Below are 18,761 nucleotides of genomic sequence, written 5' to 3'. Positions count from 1 at the left end.
TACCTCCGCACACTCTCACTTACTGCTTCCCCAGCGCCAACTCCCTCACACATTACCTGCTCTCTCAGCTTTACCTCCGCACACTCCCACTTACTGCTTCCCCAACACCAACTCCCTCACACATTACCTGCTCTCACAGCTTTACCTCCGCACAATCCCACTTACTGCTTCCCCAACACCAACTCCCTCACACATTACCGGCTCTCACAGCTCTACCTCCGCACAATACCACTTACTGCTTCCCCAACGCCAACTCCCTCACACATTACCTGCTCTCACTGCTCTACCTCCACATAATCCCACTTACTGCTTCCCCAACGCCTACTCATTCACACATGACCTGCTCTCACAGCTCTACCTCTGCACAATACCACTTACTGCTTCCCCAACACCAACTCCTTCAATTAACAAGCAGCAATTCGACACACACCAACCTTCTCATCCCTCAGTACCTTATGTTTCCACTTACCCTTCCTTATAGAGTGTAAGCTCCTTGGGACAGGGCCCTACTTACCTACTGTAACAATCTATGTTAATGTTTGTTATTTTATTGTTTTTGTTGTCCATCCCTATTGTACTGTGCTACAGAATATGTTTGCACGTTATAAATAAATGATAATAATAAAATTAACGTCTATCGGGTCATCAAGTCCTAAAGATTTGCGGTGGCAGCTCACTTACCTGTGGACCGCCCGAGCGTGGTGAACATTGTCCCCCCACAGGAAGGTAACAGCAAGGCCAGAAATAGCAGATGCATCGTCTTTTTCCTGAAAATAAACCTTTACAGCAAACGTTTAATCTCATATGGGACAAACACTTCCCTTAGGTGTAAGGAGCATTGTGGCTCCCTTTGCCCTCCCTTTATAAAGCTTTCACAGGGGGGGAGGACTCTGTAGGTGTCCACCGAACTTCACAGATCATACAGATTGATGGTTGGCACATTTTGCCGCACTCATTTCCTTGTTCTGTGGTTTCTCCACAACAATAGGGAGGAAGTTTTACTTACAGTAGCTACTCCTTCAGGAACTGGCATAGGGACATATAAGTGGTAATGTCACAGCCTTTGAAATGGGTGATCCTTCATTGAATCCCTGTGTCAGCCTCTTGTGACCTTGTAGAGAATGGTTTGCAAATACGTGGCGCCCTACTGGGCAAAAATAGAGGTGAACTGCAGCATAAAATATCTATATATTGATCCATGGTTAAAAAAAGAGGCACAAGAGACCTCCTACGCGTTTCGTGCTTACAACCGCTTTATCAAGGTTTTCTGACCTTGGACAAGTCATTTTATTTCCTTAAGCCTCAATAGAATAGTCTCAAAATAGACTAAGTTCTACAGGGAAGGGACTGTGTTACATAAGAACAACATATTATTACATAACTATTATTACATAATTATTATTATTATTATTATGATATATGCTTAACAGAAAATGACATTGCTCACCCCAACAACCTTTCAGCTATGTTATTAAACATTGTCAATAATCACCGCACAGCCGTAGCAGAAGAATAAAAGAAGGCTGATGTAGTGAATAAAAAGAACTTTATTGGCACAGTGTGCAAACTAATCCTCTGACGCGTTTCAGCCTGTCAGGCCTTTGTCAAAGAGTCATCCGTTTGCGTGAACAACATCTTATTATAGTGTGTGTAAATTGCAACACCTGTTTCTATTGCCCAACACAAATGAGAAACAGGTGCATACCATCACACACCCACAACACGAGTGTAAAGCTAAAAAACAATTAAAATGATGACCAAAGTATTATTATGCAAAATCTGTATATGTCACAATATCATAAATCATGCGCATATATATATATATATATAAAGAAAAATCAATAATAGATTGGTCACAATTAAAAACGAAGTTTAGATGAAACAATGTGCACACAAATGCCTAAATAGAACAATAAATGAATAATACTATGATATACCCAAACATGCAGGATGAGGTATTACCAGAGACAGTGAAATATACTTAGTATCAATCTTTCCAAAGGGTATAAGACATGTTACAACTTGAAACATAATATTGAATCTTTCTGAACATAGAAATGAAATGTACCGGAGGTCACGTGATGACGGGGAGGTGAATGGCTGGTAAGTACCTGAGCTCCATTCTCACCGGCACTAGTTATTGAAATAACTACAGCAAAATCCCGACAACAGCAACACAACTAGCAGTAAAGAATCTCTAAATATACCAGGATGGCATCTAGCAAAGCAGTCCGAAAAAAAACTCAGACAGTTTCTACTTATTTTAAAAAGGAGAGGCAGCACAGGGAGACAGGCCTGAATCCCCTGCACAACCCACCATGGCAGACCCTGAGGGAGAAAATGCAAGCACTACGAAAGACGACCTGGAGGTAATGAAGCGCAAGGATATGAAGGCCTTCTGCGCTGAAATGAAGCAGTTTTTTAAAACGGAACTTTGGGCTCTCAGGAAAGATATTGATGCCCTAGAGGAACGGACAAATTCCCTAGAGGCTAAATCTGATGACACTGTCACCGCACTGGCACAAACCCAGAAACAAGTGACGAAGCTGGGGGACCAGGTCAGGTTCCTAGAGGAAAAGATCGAGGGCTCTGAAAACAGGGATAGAAGAAGTAATATCCATCTAAGGGGGGTCCCTGAGTCTGTCACAGATCCGGAGGAATTTGCCACCATGTGGCTAGAACAACTCTTCCCTGACAAGACGAACCGTGAGCTCCTGTTAGACAGATGTCATCGCGCCCTGAGATGGAGACCCCAGGCAGGGGATCCCCCAAGAGACATTGTTATCAGGTTCCACCATTACCGCACAAAAGAGGAGGTCTGCAAGATATCACGGGACACTAAACATATGGAGTTTGATCAAGTGAGATTCCATGTGTTCCCTGCCACACTGGCCAAAAGAAAATCCCTAGCCCCCATTACAAAGATTCTGAGGGACCAGCAGATTAGGTACCGGTGGCTATTCCCATGTGCACTGATGGTGCTGCGGAATGTGGTAGCACATACCTTGAGACGTCTGGAGGATGGCGAGGGATTCCTGGGCAAGCTGGGAGCAGTGGGAGCAGTGGAGGTCTCGCAGGCATCCCCACGAGCAGAGGCAGGAGACGCTGAAGCACCCTTGCCCACGTGGAGCAGAGTGGGGGCTCATCGATCAGCTGCAGGGGAAGAGGGAGCAGCGGCGGCCGGCAACTGAGTCCTCACCCCATCCGGCGAACTGTATAGTTTAACCCTGAAGGAGGCCTCAAAAATACACCCTCCGGTGACTCAGCTATCCCCCAGATCCTGTGGCTGCCCTTTCGTTTCGGAGAGGATCCGCCGCTGACTTTTGGAGGGCAGCCATCTTACCCTCATCCTCCCCCATGCTCGGCGAGAACGGCTCTGGCTTTCGCGGGCTTTTGCCGCAGACGTCATTGTCAGGGAAGAAATTAGACATTGGATACAGAGGGTATTTGACCTCACTATTCCCCCAGACCCATGGATATTTCTCTTGAATAGACCACTAACGGGCCTGTCCAAAGCAAACAACAAACTAATAACACATTTTGCAATAGCCAATGGAAGGGGGAGGGAAAGGAAAAATGAGAGGGATTATCTTGATGTGACTATCCATGGTGATCCAATAACAGGTATCCAAACAGATATATTTACAAAGCCCCATGCCAGGAATTCTTATCTATGTGCGGATAGCAGTCATCCCAGATCATTGATCCGCGGGATTCCGAAGGGACAGTTCCTGAGATATAAACGTCTATGCTCAAACCAAGAAACTTTTTTGCAACATTCAAAGACATTGGGTTCTACATTTTTGTCACGGGGATATTCTCAAGAGGATGTGGATGTGGCCTTCCTGAATGCTGAATCTGTGGATCGAGCTAATTTGCTCATACATAAAAAAAACTAAAAACAACAATATAAAAACAACATTTGTGGATAGTCCTTTATTCATTACGAAATATAGCAAGCAGGCGTCACAGATTAGACAGTTTCCAAACACTGGAACATACTTAAATTGGATAAAGATTTGGAGTCTTTTACTAAGTCTGGACCCAAATTTGCATTCAGAAAGGCCAACACATTAGCTACGTCCATCTCTAGGAGTATGTTTCAGTCAACACGTCAAACCAGAATAGGAAACATACCCAAGGGATTTTATAGATGTGGTTTTTGCAAATACTGTAAATTTGCCTCACCTACCAGCAGAGTGCATACATTATTTCCAAATAGTAAACATAGGATTAACACATTTATCAATTGTCAAACTAGTTATGTTATTTACGTCATTACATGCGGATGTGAATATAAATATGTGGGTAGAACAATCAGATCCTTATATATTAGGATTTCCGAACATATTAGACTAATTAACAAACAGGATCTATTCCACCCAGTGTCTAAACATTTTTCACAATGTCCACTTGGTGGATTAAAGAATTTTACATTCTTTGGCGTTGAACATGTTTCTATTAATGTTAGAGGAGGTGACAGGCTGAATCGTTTAAACAAAAAAGAAATGTCATGGATCTTTTCTCTTAATACCTTACAACCTTATGGTTTAAATGTGGAATGGGAATTAAAACATTTTCTTCATGATTGATTTTTTCATGCCCATTTCCCTTTCTTTTCTTTCCCTTCCCTCTCATTTTTCCTTTCCCTCCCCCCTCCACCCCCCCTCTCCCTCCCTATCCTTCCCTCCCCATCCCCTTCCTTGCCTCTCCCCTTCCCTCCCTTCCCCTCCCCCCCCCCCCCACACCCTTTAGATATATTTATATTGCTTTAACTGTTATTATTTTTTATCCTTTGGTACATTTCATTTCTATGTTCAGAAAGATTCAATATTATGTTTCAAGTTGGAACATGTCTTATACCCTTTGGAAAGATTGATACAAAGTATATTTCACTGTCTCTGGTAATACATCATCCTGCATGTTTGGGTATATCATAGTATTATACATTTATTGTTCTATTTAGGCATTTGTGTGCACATTGTTTCATCTAAACTTTGTTTTTAATTGTGACCAATCTATTATTGATTTTTCTTTATATATATATGCGCATGATTTATGATATTGTGACATATACAGATTTTGCATAATAAGACTTTGGTCATCATTTTAATTGTTTTTTAGCTTTACACTCGTGTTGTGGGTGTGTGATGGTATGCACCTGTTGCTCATTTGTGTTGGGCAATAGAAACAGGTGTTGCAATTTACACACACTATAATAAGATGTTGTTCACGCAAACTCTTTGACAAAGGCCTGACAGGCTGAAACGCGTCTGAGGATCCGTTTGCACACTATGCCAATAAAGTTCTTTTTATTCACTACATCAGCCTTCTTTTCTCCTTCTGCTACGGCTGTGCGGCGTCTAGACTTCCATTGGGAGGATTTCTACAGTAATGCTGACTGCCGTCAGCACGCCGGGCTGTTGCTGGTATCCCGCTGTGTCTCTGCTGAAACCCGGAAGTCCCGACACTGCCGTCGGTCACGTGACCACCCACCGCGACGGATTGGCGTCTAGAAGAGGTGTCAGTTGATTGTGGCACTGCGGCGCCACACTGATCCAGTATCTGCTATCATACAGAGGAGTCTTTACAGCAGGATCGGCGGTTTTGCAAAAGAGAGGAGGACCTGGTAGTTACGGTGCCACCAACCCCATTCGTGAGTTCTTTTTTGTCTCAAACTATATTGGTGCTTGTTAGAAGCCAGTTGCTGGGAAAGACTATATACATATATACTCACTTTGCTTGGGGCTTACCTTAACCAGTGTCCCAAAATTACATTGGCAATACCATTCAACAGCATTGTGGTTTTTCTGAGCGCCTGGGTGGTTAACCGTGGTTCACCCGTTCTACACATTGTCAATAATCAGTTTGCATGTACAGCTTGCAATGTACATATGTACCGTAAGAACTTCCAATACAATACTGTATATATAATAAAATGTGCATCCTTATATGGGAACCCTGATATCATTAAAACATTATAGAAAGAATAGCTGGAAGAAGAGGAGAAACCCTTAAAAAAAAACAACAATGCTGTTGAAAGGGTGAGGTTGAAAGTGAGAATGTGAGAAAAGGCGGAGAAGATGTACAGTGGCGGCCGCCTTTATCCTCCTGCGGCCGCCACCGCGGGATTTTTAAAAACGCGGCGGCGCGCGGCTTTTTTTCTTCAGGTTTCCCGCGCCGCGGGCGCTTTCAATGATAAGCGCCATTAGCGCTTATCTGATGATGTGGCCGCCGCGTGGGAAACTCCGCGAGAAACTGAGAAAATCCCCGCATTTATCCAGGTAAGTAGGAGAATAAAGGCGGCCGCAACAGTATGCTAGTTTTTATCAAGCTGCCTTAAACAGATAATGTATGCGGAGATGTGGCACTTACTTCAGCTAGATAAGGGGGCTTATTCAATAAAGAGCGGTAGCGCAGATTCGGCATTACTAAACGAAAAGTCCCATTGACTTGAATGGGGCTTTCTATGCACTTTATTGAATAAGCCCCATAGTGTTATTAAAGATGGTGGTTCGTAGTACATTTCTTGCTGGGCTAACTCCAAAAGAGTCCCTCCTTGAGAAAGTCCAACTGGTGCGAAACGCGTGAGAGGTTTGTTTTGTCTGTTTTTGCCACTCGTTTTTAACCACGATCCAATAAAGTACGTTTCTATTTTTTCAATCATCTGGCGAGTTCCTATTCCTTTTGGTGGTACTCGATTTACCAGTGATCCATTTCAAACCTTTCTGTTTAACTACCACGCCCTGCCACGCTCAAATAACATACATAGGAGTCATATTTAATAATAATAATAATAATAGCATGTTCTTGTATAGCGCTGCTAGTTGTACACACTGCTTTACAGAGACATTTTGCAGGTAAATGGTCCTTGCCCCATGGAGCTTACAATCTATGGTTTTGGTGCCTGAAGCACAAGGAGATAAAGTGACTTGCCCAAGGTCACAAGGAGCCGACACCAGGAATTGAACCAGGCTCCCCTGCTTCACACTCTCAGTGCCAGTCAGTGTCTTTACTCACTGAGCCACTCCCTTTTATGTGCAGAATAAATGATGAAAAAGTGAAATGATGGCAAATAATCACCATGTATACAACAGTATTTTTTTTTTGTATTATTTGGATTACATAATTAACATTGCTTACCTATTATTTTTACACTGTGTTTATTCTTTGCAGGTTCAGATGCATTTTAATTAGCCATCCTAAGGGTTCCTCATTGGTCTATACCGTATGTAGATACAAAATACAATTGATATTAGCTTTTAAGACTTTACACTTCTCTTCTTCTCAAATGTACAATTAAAGTTATGTACAGTACTGGACTGTCATTTGTCTATTTGTTGCCAGTAGGTTATTCATTATACTTTTTTTTAACAAAGTTTATTGGGGGGGTGTTAAATCAGGGTGGGGCGGGGAGAGGGGACTGAAAATAAAAATCAGGGAGGTTGAAGGATAGAGGGGGTACACAAAGGGTACAATCAGACATGCTTTATACAGTACATACCTGGGATATTATAGAAACATTCATATTATTGTTCTTATTGCTATAGCCATCCATGATACGTTTGCCCTTATGCAACCTGAGAGCGAGAGGATCGGAAGGCTGAGATCACCTTCCCTTTAGCTACACCAACTATGAGCAAATCTAACTTGAGACTTACAAGAGCCAGAGGGAATCTAGGGTCATCAATATTCTGTAGTTCTCCCATGTCTTTTAAAACTTTGCACGACTGTCATTCAGAAATCTCGCGGTGTATGAATGGAACACTGAACCAGGCTTCATCTGGGGAGCGCAAAACTTGTTTGTGCACACATTTGTTTTTTCTATGAGACTTTAATAAAGTACGTTGTTTATGTGGCCACCGAGTAATCCTTTGCCTGGTTCAGTGCTCCGTTCATACAACGCAAGATTTCTGGATCCAACCCCTACAGACTGCACTCCGGGACTGGCAGGGATTTAGGAGGACAGCAGGCACACACTGAGATTTAAAGGTACTGTACTGGCTTTGGATTTCACACTTATCAGAAGTCCTTTATATTGCCTTTTGAAGTACCCCCTTCAGGAACATTAGCCATGATTGTGAGTACTGTGGGATGTCTCACTAGGCTTCCATATCATATGTGTCTATATTTACCTTGGGTGCCTACCTAATCCCTTTATATGCCACCCCAATGGTTGTTATTACATTGCAACATTTGCTGAGAAGGGGGTCTAACAGAAGCTGAGCACCATTTCCATTTTCTGGACTTTACTAAGTGTCATTCAGGAGACTACTGAGTTTCAACATCTTGTACACATACCAAATTTTCTCTTTTATCTGTCAAACTGTTGGAATTTGTTGTTTGTTACATAGTTTGGCAATTGCGCCATCTCATAGCTGCCAATATGTGGACTGTCAGCTTACTGAGGTGTCAGCTCATGCCCTGGATTGGCTCGGTTAGAGTAGCACAAATCTCTCAGCTAAAGAAAACAAAAGAAACATGATTTACTTGATCTGTTATAGTTCTCTGTGAGTTCGTCAAAGGTCAGCATTTTCTCTGCGCCGTAGAGACTTCTGATCTTAGGCTAAGGCCATGCAGCCTGAAGCGGGTGCGTTTTCTGTCCATGGTAGAAGCGCCTTGGGGGCGTGCCTAGGGGCGTCACGAGCTGGTTCGCCCTCATTGGGCAAACCGCTCACGTGACCTCGCTGTCACGCCGAGAAAATATGCTGCGCCACATGGACGCCTCCACGTGGTCTGCAGCAGTATGGACCTGCTCTTAGTCAAGCCTCTTGAGCAGCACTGGGAGAAGTCCCCCCCCCATCTTTAAGGAGTTCAAAATCATAGGAATCATAGGCCATGGACTACTTATAAGGCTAGAGGGTGACAAAAGTAATGTATCTATTTTAGTTAGGGTGATAGTGGACTCTTCTATTTCAACCCATCTCTTCTACTCGGGGTCAACCTGCCCCATCACTAGCTGGCTGGTCTGCACAGCCCTGTAGTAGGATGGAATACATGGAAGTGCTAAACCACCATTTCATGTCTGTTGCTGGAGGATTAGCCTCCTGACTCTACTTGGGAGCAGATACATTTTTTGGCATGAATGTGTCCCACCCAAGATATGTGATATTGTGACCAGGTTTGAAGGTCTTTTTTGAGCTTTGGCAGTAAGGGAGGGAAATTTGCTTTAAACAAGGCTCCATATGAACTGGTGAGCTAGACTTCTAAGTATTTCATTGTGTCTTCTCTCCACATGAAATCAAAGTTCAGGGACAGAAGTTTGACCATATCCTTAGGGACATTAACATTTAGTGCCTCCGACTAGGAACTGTTAATCTTAAATCCCGAAACTCCAGGAAGAGATTGGGCAATGTAGTGAGGCTTAGTCAGGCAGAGTAAGATATCCTATGCATATAGACTTATCTTGTATTGTTTCCCCTGCAAAGGGACACTGTGCATGCCTACATTCTATCTGCTGTGAAAAGCTAACGGCTCCATCGTTAGAACAAAAAGCAAGAGGGGTAGTGGGCACATTAAAAGAGAAAAGGAGGAAATGTGTTCCTTCATTGCACTCATTGATTACATTTATTTATAGCAGACATAATAAAATAAGATGTCAGGAGAAATAGGTTATATACAAAAACATGTTTTATACAAATAGATGATAAAAGAAATAGCAGCTGTCTGCGGCGTCCTCATAGGGGAACGTGGACTGCAGGCTTCTGTTGTCACGGTCCCAAGCGTCCTACGTCACGGCCTCTACGCGTTTCGCGTTATAACGCTTCATCAGGGTGTCCTATTATTGCTCCTGCCTGTCCCATGGTGGAGCTCCGTACTGAGATTTCACTCTTTAGGGCATCCAGAGAGCTTATCATGTTTTCAAAGTTTCTGTTAATAATGGGCAATCATTTAATTAGCCAGTGTTTTGGCTAGTTCCCCATGTTCCTTGATCTTATCAGAGTTTTGTGCTCCCTCCTCTTCTTCCTCTCCTCCTCGTAGTCCATCGTCATTGTGCGTTGTCCCTTCCTTCTCTCTGAGCCTTCACCACTCTACACCACCATATTTTAGGGTTCCTTCTCCCTTGCTTATTGTCTCCTCTTGTGCTGTTCTAAGCATCACGTGATGGGACTTCTACAGAACGCGCTTGGTGCTCCCTCTCCCTTTAGCGCCACACTGGTAGTCGATGATACTTTTTAATGGACTAACATGACAATGCCTCCCGTACACTGTGATATTATTTATAAAAAATAGGCATGTTAGTGCCTTAAATATATTATGACCTATGACAAAGCTACATAACACTGAAACATGGAAGAAAGTCACCTGTTTTTTCAACCCCTATTTGGTTCTTACTTGTGTCTCTATGATTTTAAATGGTACTCATAAAGCCTGATGATTTTATTCAGAAATAGTTTGACACTTTCTTTTTAGTTTCCATGGTAGTATCTATTGAAGAAAAAGAACCCAGTCTTATAGCACTCGTTCACAACAAAGTGTATAGTGATAAATTTAAAATACTTTATTAATAACTATGAATAAAAAATAGGGTGTTAAAACGTAATTAAATACTGTATAGAACAGCACGTGACTGTATCCTTTAGTGACCCACCCTAGTATAGGTGGGTGGATATGGTATGATCCCTGATTGATACACTATGAGTGTATCTTTTTAGAGTGCACTATACGTCTAGATACACTCTATTAGAGACAGTCAATCCGGTGGGCTCTCTTTGGCTCCGTTCCTATATTTTAGGAGGCTATAATTCATAGCATCTGATCTCTAGTACCAATCAGGGATCATACCATATCCACCCACCTATACTAGGGTGGGTCACTAAAGGATACAGTCACGTGCTGTTCTATACAGTATTTAATTACGTTTTAACACCCTATTTTTTATTCATAATTATTAATAAAGTATTTTAAATTTATCACTATACACTTTGTTGTGAATGAGTACTATAAGACTGGGTTCTTTTTCTTCAATAGATACTATCACGTCTCCATCCAGTCAGCACCTCACAGGTTAATTTACAGCAGTGCGGGTTTTCTTTACGTGTAGTTTCCATGGTATCCTAATTTCATGCTGCTGTGAAACACGCGTGTGAAATAGAGTGGGGAGAGTGAGTGTACACGTGACGGCTTCACAACTAGCATGTCCGTGGCCTGGATATCTTCTATGGTCTTTCGATGTGTGTCGGGTGAGTGCTACAAATCCCTATATCTGCTGACAACTATGACAAATCTACCCTTCTTCAGGACAAAAAGCAGGTACTAGAACTTTGATGAACATATTGGTCCATTAAACTGTATCACAAACAATCTGCAAGATGTATACAATTCTCAATATGGCAACTTGAATTCTGTCCTACATAATGCTGTTGTTAACTATAGTACATACTACGTATACAGAATAAACAAAGAGCAAGGAAGCAATGGTATCTGCTGTGGGAACAACTGCACCACATCCCCAGCAAAGCTGCCAGCTAATTTAGGTGTTTTCCCAATTAGCTGTTTAAAAAGCAGAAGACGTTTTGAGACATGACTTGAGTGCATATCACAATGTTTATTTTCCATTGTTACACAATAACCTAAGAAAGTAATGAAACCTACAAAGCAAACATTAGATGAAAAAAGGTCAACATTCCCTGTTATGGGTTTGGCAACCACTCATAATATTTTGCTGTCGAATAATGTTATTTCAATGCTTTATTTTACATACTTCATAAACAAAAGATAAAGACTTGCATTAACAATTTCCTGTTTTTTTACAGTTACTCTAGCTGGCACACATTACACAGTGTGGTACTTATGGATTATACCTATCTAATTGGTAAGTGAGGATTCATCAACTTCTGAACATAAGAAGATATCATCTATATAACTGATCTATTTGATGTTTTTCTTTGTACAATAAGTGGTATTTGTAGAGATAAGCCGTGCTGAAAAGCAAAAGGACACAACTGTGGAGACAGTGACTGCAATGATATCACTGCGGGGGGTTCATACATCTGGATCGGATCCCCCACAGCAATAATCCGCTGGTGAAGCCACGGTCACAGCCACACAGCTTGCCCTGGTGCTTGAGACAGTAAGTCTTGATACATCTGTAGCTGTGGTCACATACACTTTATTGGATACGTTGTGAAAACGTCATGCCCCTGCTCTGGAAGATTTCAGTTCCATGCACATGAATCAAGGCTAAATCTTCTCACCCAAGGAGAAAATGTTTTCACAGCATATTCACTAAGGACCATTGTAAGGTTATGGCTCTGTCAGTGTTGGGAAAATAAATAAAACATGCAGCACTGATTTGTTCCTTTAATAACATGAGCAAGTAAATTATAAGAACATGACTGTTATAAGTAACTGTCATATCCACTCCTAATAAATACAGGCTTTGTTTTCCAATCAAATGAGTTCAATCAAGCATTTCAAATGACACATCAGTGTTAGACAATACATATGATTATATATTAGAAATATGTTCTATTTGTCTACATTGTCTGCATTGTTCACACAACTCACTGCAAGCAATTGATCAAATGTTACAGGTCATTCTGATCTTAAGTTGATTTAATGTACTAAATATGTAGGTGAAATATAAGAGACTGGAGCAGCATTGTAAATAAAACAAATCGTGCTGGATTACAGATGTTACACGAACACAGCTCTTCCCAAAAGCAGCAGAGCAAGTGTGAGAAGAGCCCAGGAAGCACGTGTGCCTGAGGGAATAAAACAAGAACAATAATAAGAGACAATTCACTGAGTCACCGACAGGTGGGAACATAATCGTATGTCAAATAAATTGTTCTTAACACACTTGGCTGCAAAGAAATGCCAGCAATGCCCTGTGCCTGGGGATTAAAGGTATAGGCTACTCCACAAGACATAGTAACACAAAGGAGGAGAAAGAACAAGACAGGAAAAATGATGTAAGAAATATAGTGTAGTATTGCAATATTGTTAAAAGAGTGTAAATGAGTAAATTAGTAGGAAATGCACTCACGACATTAATGCTTGTTAGGTAGCACATAGATATGAGCAAGGTCATCCTCCCAGGGGGTCCGTCCATTCACAGGTCTTGCAAATGGAAGACTACTTACAGACCAATCACTTGAATTGGTCAAAGGGGTCTTCCACCATGAGAAAGCCTCTAATGGAACAGCACCGGTCTGTACAGTGAGTATAAGCCTGGCTCTGTCCTTGGGTCAAAATAAACTAATAGCAATGACATGTTTTGATTGGGTCAAATAATGCCTTTTTTTAAATATTTTTTTTTAAGTTGATTTGTAAACATGGTGAGCTGAGACAGCAGGGGTGGCCAAACTCAAAAGCCACCAACAGTTCAGGCTTTAAACTAAAAGATATCCCTGCTTCAGTAGAGGTGGCTTAATCAGTTGCTTTGTCATTTTGATTGCTGAAGCAGGGTTATCCTTAAACCTGGCCTGTTGGTGGCTCTTGAAGTCTGAGTTTGTCCTCCCCTGCTCTAGAGGGATGTGCTTTCCTCTGACCTCTTCCTTCTGTGGGATATCACTGTGTGTTCAATAGGGGACGTGTAAGGGATAGATGAAACACTTAAGTGACCAGCACCCTCTCCTATTCCAAGTCCTCAGTGACAAGAAAACTGGGCTAAATGTTCAAATGAACAAGAGCAGTCAAATCTTTGCGTTAAGATCATAACATTTGTTTAATAAGGACAACGAGATTGTTATGTTGTTTCTCGCGAGCTATATATAAAATATTGCACCATATGGCAGCAAGAAGGGGGCCTTCTTTAAAAAAGGAATAACTGGTTTCCATTAGTAAATGGTTTGTGTCATGCCAGAAATAAAGTATAGTAGTAATATAAGTGCATTACTAATTTATGAGTTTTACCTTTGTATTCATCTTAAAATCATGATGTTGTTTATACAAACCACTCATGGTTTCGTCTTGAGTTCTGCAAATGTCTTCAAAATTGGTTCACGCATTTGTTTTTTTTAGGGTTTTCTCTTAAATGTTGCAGTTTTGTGAAATTTTATGGAAATTCACATTGCCAGAATGTTGACAATGTTTTGCAAAATATGGTAACATTTAAAAAAAATTGCAGTAGTATATAAAAGGCCAAATAATCTTGCATTTTGACTTTTTTGAATATTTACTTATTTCTTTTCAAAGCTGCCAATTTTTGGCAAATTGTTCAGGGGAAAAAAAACACACTTCATCTAATCTGCAAATGTAAGTGGAAAATTAGCAAATCTCTAGTTCCTTCTTATAATTATGATCTCAGCCATTGTCATTAGTTAAACCATAATTCCCAATATACTTTGGATAACTGGCTTCAGTCTTAACCCTTTTCCTGCCAGAGATTAATCATCGCCACACAAGGAATCAGGTTTTAGTAATTACAAGTATAAGAAAACTAAACTTACCAGCAGCACCCGAATACTGGGACAGGGAATCTGTAATGTATAATAGGCGCGTTAGGAATTGCATCTCGTGCAGAATTCAGAGGAAAACTCCCAGAAATTCTATCTACATTTATACCATTGTACAAAAATACTGAGGGGCCAATTCTAGTAGCTCCGATTTGTGTCAATCCTTGTCAAAAGCGCCCTTTCCGATGGGATTGGCATGCTTTGCTATTCTGTAAGACTTTCTCGCATCCGTGCAGAAAAAGTTTTTTTTTTTTTAGAAGCGGTTTCATTCCGGGTCTGATACCCGGAAGGAATGCCCAAACTTGCATTCTTTTGCAAAATAGCTGTATTCTAATAGCTCTGAAAAGTGCAAAAAGCTAAATCACTTCTAACACCTCACATTTTTTTCTCGCCACCTTATCCTTCTCCTCCACTACCCCCGCCATCGACCCCACCATCATCACCACCATCCCTGCCATCACCCCATCTGCCGCCGCCGCCACCCGCCATCACCTCCACCATCATCACCCCACCATAATCACCACTAACCCCGCCATCACCCCCACTATCATCACCACCACCAGCCGCCTTCACCCCCACCATCATCACCCCCCACCATAATCACCACTACCCCCGCCATAACCCCCACTATCATCACCACCACCAGCCACCATCACCCGCAGCATCATCACCAACACTCCGACCATAACCCCCACAACCATCACCACCATACCCGCCATCATCCCCACCAGCCACCATCACCCCCACCATCACCACCCCCGCTTTCACCCCCAACCATCATCACCACCACCAGCCATCATTACCCCACCATCATCTTAACAGACATCAAAAACTTAAAAAAACGTACCTTGACGGACTATTGGACCCACTTTCAAAACAAAGCTCTGCCCATCAGATGCAGCACTGCGAGACCCAATTCCAGAGCAGGACTACAATAGAGGAAATTATTGTTTTACATTTATTTGATAAATAGAGCACAAGCAAAACCAAATTAAGACAAGTCTAGTATTAACGCCCTAAAGAGGTGTGTATAACGCGCAACCCATCTTGGTTACAGAAAACGGAAACAAGATCCCCATCAAAGAAGAGAATCAGAATAGAATCCCATAGTTGGATCACACTGAAACACCCCTGATGAAGCATTATGAGTGAATCACACATTTAGCATCCTGAGCGGCCGTGATGATGACAGATTGAAGCATCGGAAGGAATATAACATGCGGCGATCCACTCAGGCATCCACTAGGCATCCCACCGACATATCGCCGATCTAGCGACATAGGCCTGAGACTGCCACTAGAGCATACAGGATCTGCCAAAATATATCAAATATATCTGGGTGATACTAACTATTTGCTTCTAATATTTTTTCCCTTTTGGCACAATGTATATTTATTTTTTATTCTGTGAGCCTCACTGTATGGGGTATATCTCATGTTCTCATGGTTCGGCATGTCTGGCAAACATCAAACAGCTCTATATACTAGTACTCGGGTTACCTATTATGAGCTATGTGGCACTATTTTGCTTCTCAAATGCTTATTCTTCCTTCACATACAGTATATCAGAGAGTATCTGTTTTGCGCAGTCAGGAATTATTATATTATTCTACGGCGTTATATCTTTTATAATTATTGTTTGTGGTGACGATTTGTAACTTTTTGATTTGTACATCAATAAACTGAAGTGCTCCCCATGTGGGATTCTGCTCTTATTCTCTTCTTTGGGGAAACTTGTTATAGTAGCACTACTAACATAGCACTACTGTGGTCATTGTTACTTACTCCACTTTGGAATAAGCAGGAACTTGTTATTGAGCGCTGGAATATTCGGATTGTCTCCATCTTGGTTACAGTCTGGTGCACTATATACTGTATCATTACTAAGCAATAAACAAAAGGAATCTCAGCACAACCAAATGAGATTGTAAGAAGGTTTATATGTGGGTGCCGACGTGAATGTGAATACGTGGAAGTGATAACATTAAATGCATGTAATAGAAGAAGCCAAGAGAACACCGTTAGCAAACAAAAACGGGCAGGTTTTTTATAGAGAGGACAGAAATAATAAATGTGCAAAAAGCCAACGTTTCCATCTAAAAAGATCTTCATCAGAGTAAGTCTGACTTCATGTAATAAACCTGTACATTTGTGCGTGGTCATGTTATGCTCATTACTAAGCGAGAGACTATTTTACTTAATAAGATTTGAAAAAGTTATCTGTCCATGAAGAAAGTGATAAGACAATGTCAGTGATTGGTTGTCATTATTTAATATGTGTTGCAGACTGTTTAAGATACTGTGTGTTTGAATATTAACACTGCGCATTCTGCCAGTAAATTTATTGTATGTTCACATTTGTTAGTTGGGTTTAAGGAAGACATTTCTCTTGATGACAACGACTGGAGGAAATTAGGGTAAGGAACACAGAATTTGGTACAACCTCTTTCTCTCCAAATCAGTTACTAACACAAGGGGGCAAAATCAGAGCACAATACTGTAACAATAAGAGCTACATGATGGAACTAACTCTTTTAGCCTCAACGGCAAAATGGAACTTTCTATCTAAACTGGAAGGTAGCCACAAGCAAAGAACTTATAAAGTACAGGAAACCCACCACATTTTTCCCTTTGCAACAGTTTTATTGGAAGAAATATGACGTTTCTAAGCTTATACTCACAGGTGTGCACTCCCTTGTCTTGATATCACAAAGACTGATCTCACAGTGAATGTAGACAAGGTTATAATCACCGATGAATTTAAACATCTGCAAAGATAATCGTCCATGGCTTGAGGCGCCATTTTCTATCACCCTGATACTTGAGTCCTGTTTGTTAGGGCAGCTATACAAAGAAACAAAATCAGAAAACAACCCAAATGAGACATTCTCATTATTACAAAAGGAAGCAAGAGGCATTGTTTGTCTGACATGCAAGGGAAAGGCAACATTTTCTAGGTATTAGTCTCTCGTTGCAAAATTGTACTCCATATTCAAGGTGTGGTCTTACTAATGCTTTATAAAGGGGCATAATTATGCTTACCGCCCTTCCATCCATTGCCCGTTTAATGCAAGATAAGATCTTGATTGCCTTTGCAGCTACTGCATGACTTTGGGCACTATTGCTAAGCCTGCTGTCTACAAGCACTCCTATATACTTCTCCATCAAGGATTCCCCCAATTTATCCCCATTTAATTTATAAGTTGCCTGTTTATTCTTGTTCCCTAATTGCATAACCTTACATTTATTTATCTGTATTAAACCTCATTTGCCATTTACATGCCCACGTTTCCAGTCTTTCCAAGTCCTTCTGGAGAAAGAAAGACCTTTTATGAGTTTCTGGCCCATTAACGATAACAGCTCTGTTGGGCTTTTATGACACCAACCGGTTAAATAAAGACCTCCCTTTCTCATTCCTCACTATTAATTTGTTTCTATTCATCTGAATCCTTATCTCATATGAACTTGTTACTTAGCCACAGAACCTGTACCTGTCTTTAATGATATAATATTTCACAGAATCGTCAGCGTTTCTTGTAGGCGTAGCATAGCAGTTTTTCATCACCACAGCGTATTGAGAAGGGTCTTCTCCATCAAGAATGACTCCAATGTACAGCATAGATTTGGTTGACAGCACAACTTCTGATCCCTCGTACGGTGAAAGATAGCTGTCATCTTTGAAGACAGCCATATATGCAGAGAATTGGCCAGTGCCTCCAATGCTGATGTTTGTTGAACTACAAATAATTGAAAAACATTTGCATGGGATTTTTACACATTATCTAGTTCAGGCTTTGTAATCGTCACCACACAGCCATCGTCCATCAGAGAGAACAGAATGAATTGCAAAGCAAGGTGTATTATTGCAATGTGTTATGTATGATGTTAATATGTTTTTTTATATATATACTAGCTGAGAGCCCCGGCGTTGCCCGGGATGTTTGTGGTGTGGGGGTGGCATTTGGGTGGGGAGTGGACCACGCGGCCCATGGCGGTGTGCGGTGGTACTGCTGCTGTGGCTGTACTGATGGTGATTGTATCGGTGTGCTGATTTGGGAGGGTTTGTTGCTGATGTGGGGGTGCCGATGGGGGAGGTGCGAAGGTGGCAATGTGTGGGTGCTGATGGTGTTGATGGGGGCTGGGAATGGTGGGGAGCCGAAAATGCCAGTGTGCTGGGGGGGGCATGGGATACCGGTGTGCTGATGTGGTGGTGCTGGGGATAGTGTGTGTGTGTGTGTGTGTATACGTGTGTGTATACATGTTTGTGTGTATACATTGTGTGTGTGTGTGTGTGTGTATGTGAACGTGTGTGTGTATGTGTACGTGTGTGTGTGTACATTTGTGTGTGTGTACATGTTTG

At 41.5% G+C, this 18,761-nt stretch overlaps 1 protein-coding gene across 1 annotated transcript in view; it reads right to left on the bottom strand.

Annotated features, from left to right (window-relative positions):
• Positions 1-18,761, bottom strand: part of LOC142462874 (uncharacterized) — a 60,377-nt gene that overhangs the window by 18,615 nt on the left and 23,001 nt on the right. The window contains exons 13-18 of the mRNA XM_075565089.1: positions 17,893-18,138; positions 17,083-17,245; positions 15,250-15,331; positions 14,397-14,426; positions 12,644-12,707; positions 682-779 (exon numbers count right to left, since the gene is read on the bottom strand). Coding sequence (XP_075421204.1) covers positions 682-779; positions 12,644-12,707; positions 14,397-14,426; positions 15,250-15,331; positions 17,083-17,245; positions 17,893-18,138 — 683 coding nt within the window. The remainder of the gene's footprint in view (positions 1-681; positions 780-12,643; positions 12,708-14,396; positions 14,427-15,249; positions 15,332-17,082; positions 17,246-17,892; positions 18,139-18,761) is intronic.

This window comes from Ascaphus truei, chromosome 11, assembly GCF_040206685.1.
Source record: "Ascaphus truei isolate aAscTru1 chromosome 11, aAscTru1.hap1, whole genome shotgun sequence".
NCBI lineage: Eukaryota > Metazoa > Chordata > Amphibia > Anura > Ascaphidae > Ascaphus > Ascaphus truei.
This window is presented reverse-complemented; position numbering and strand designations above follow the sequence as displayed.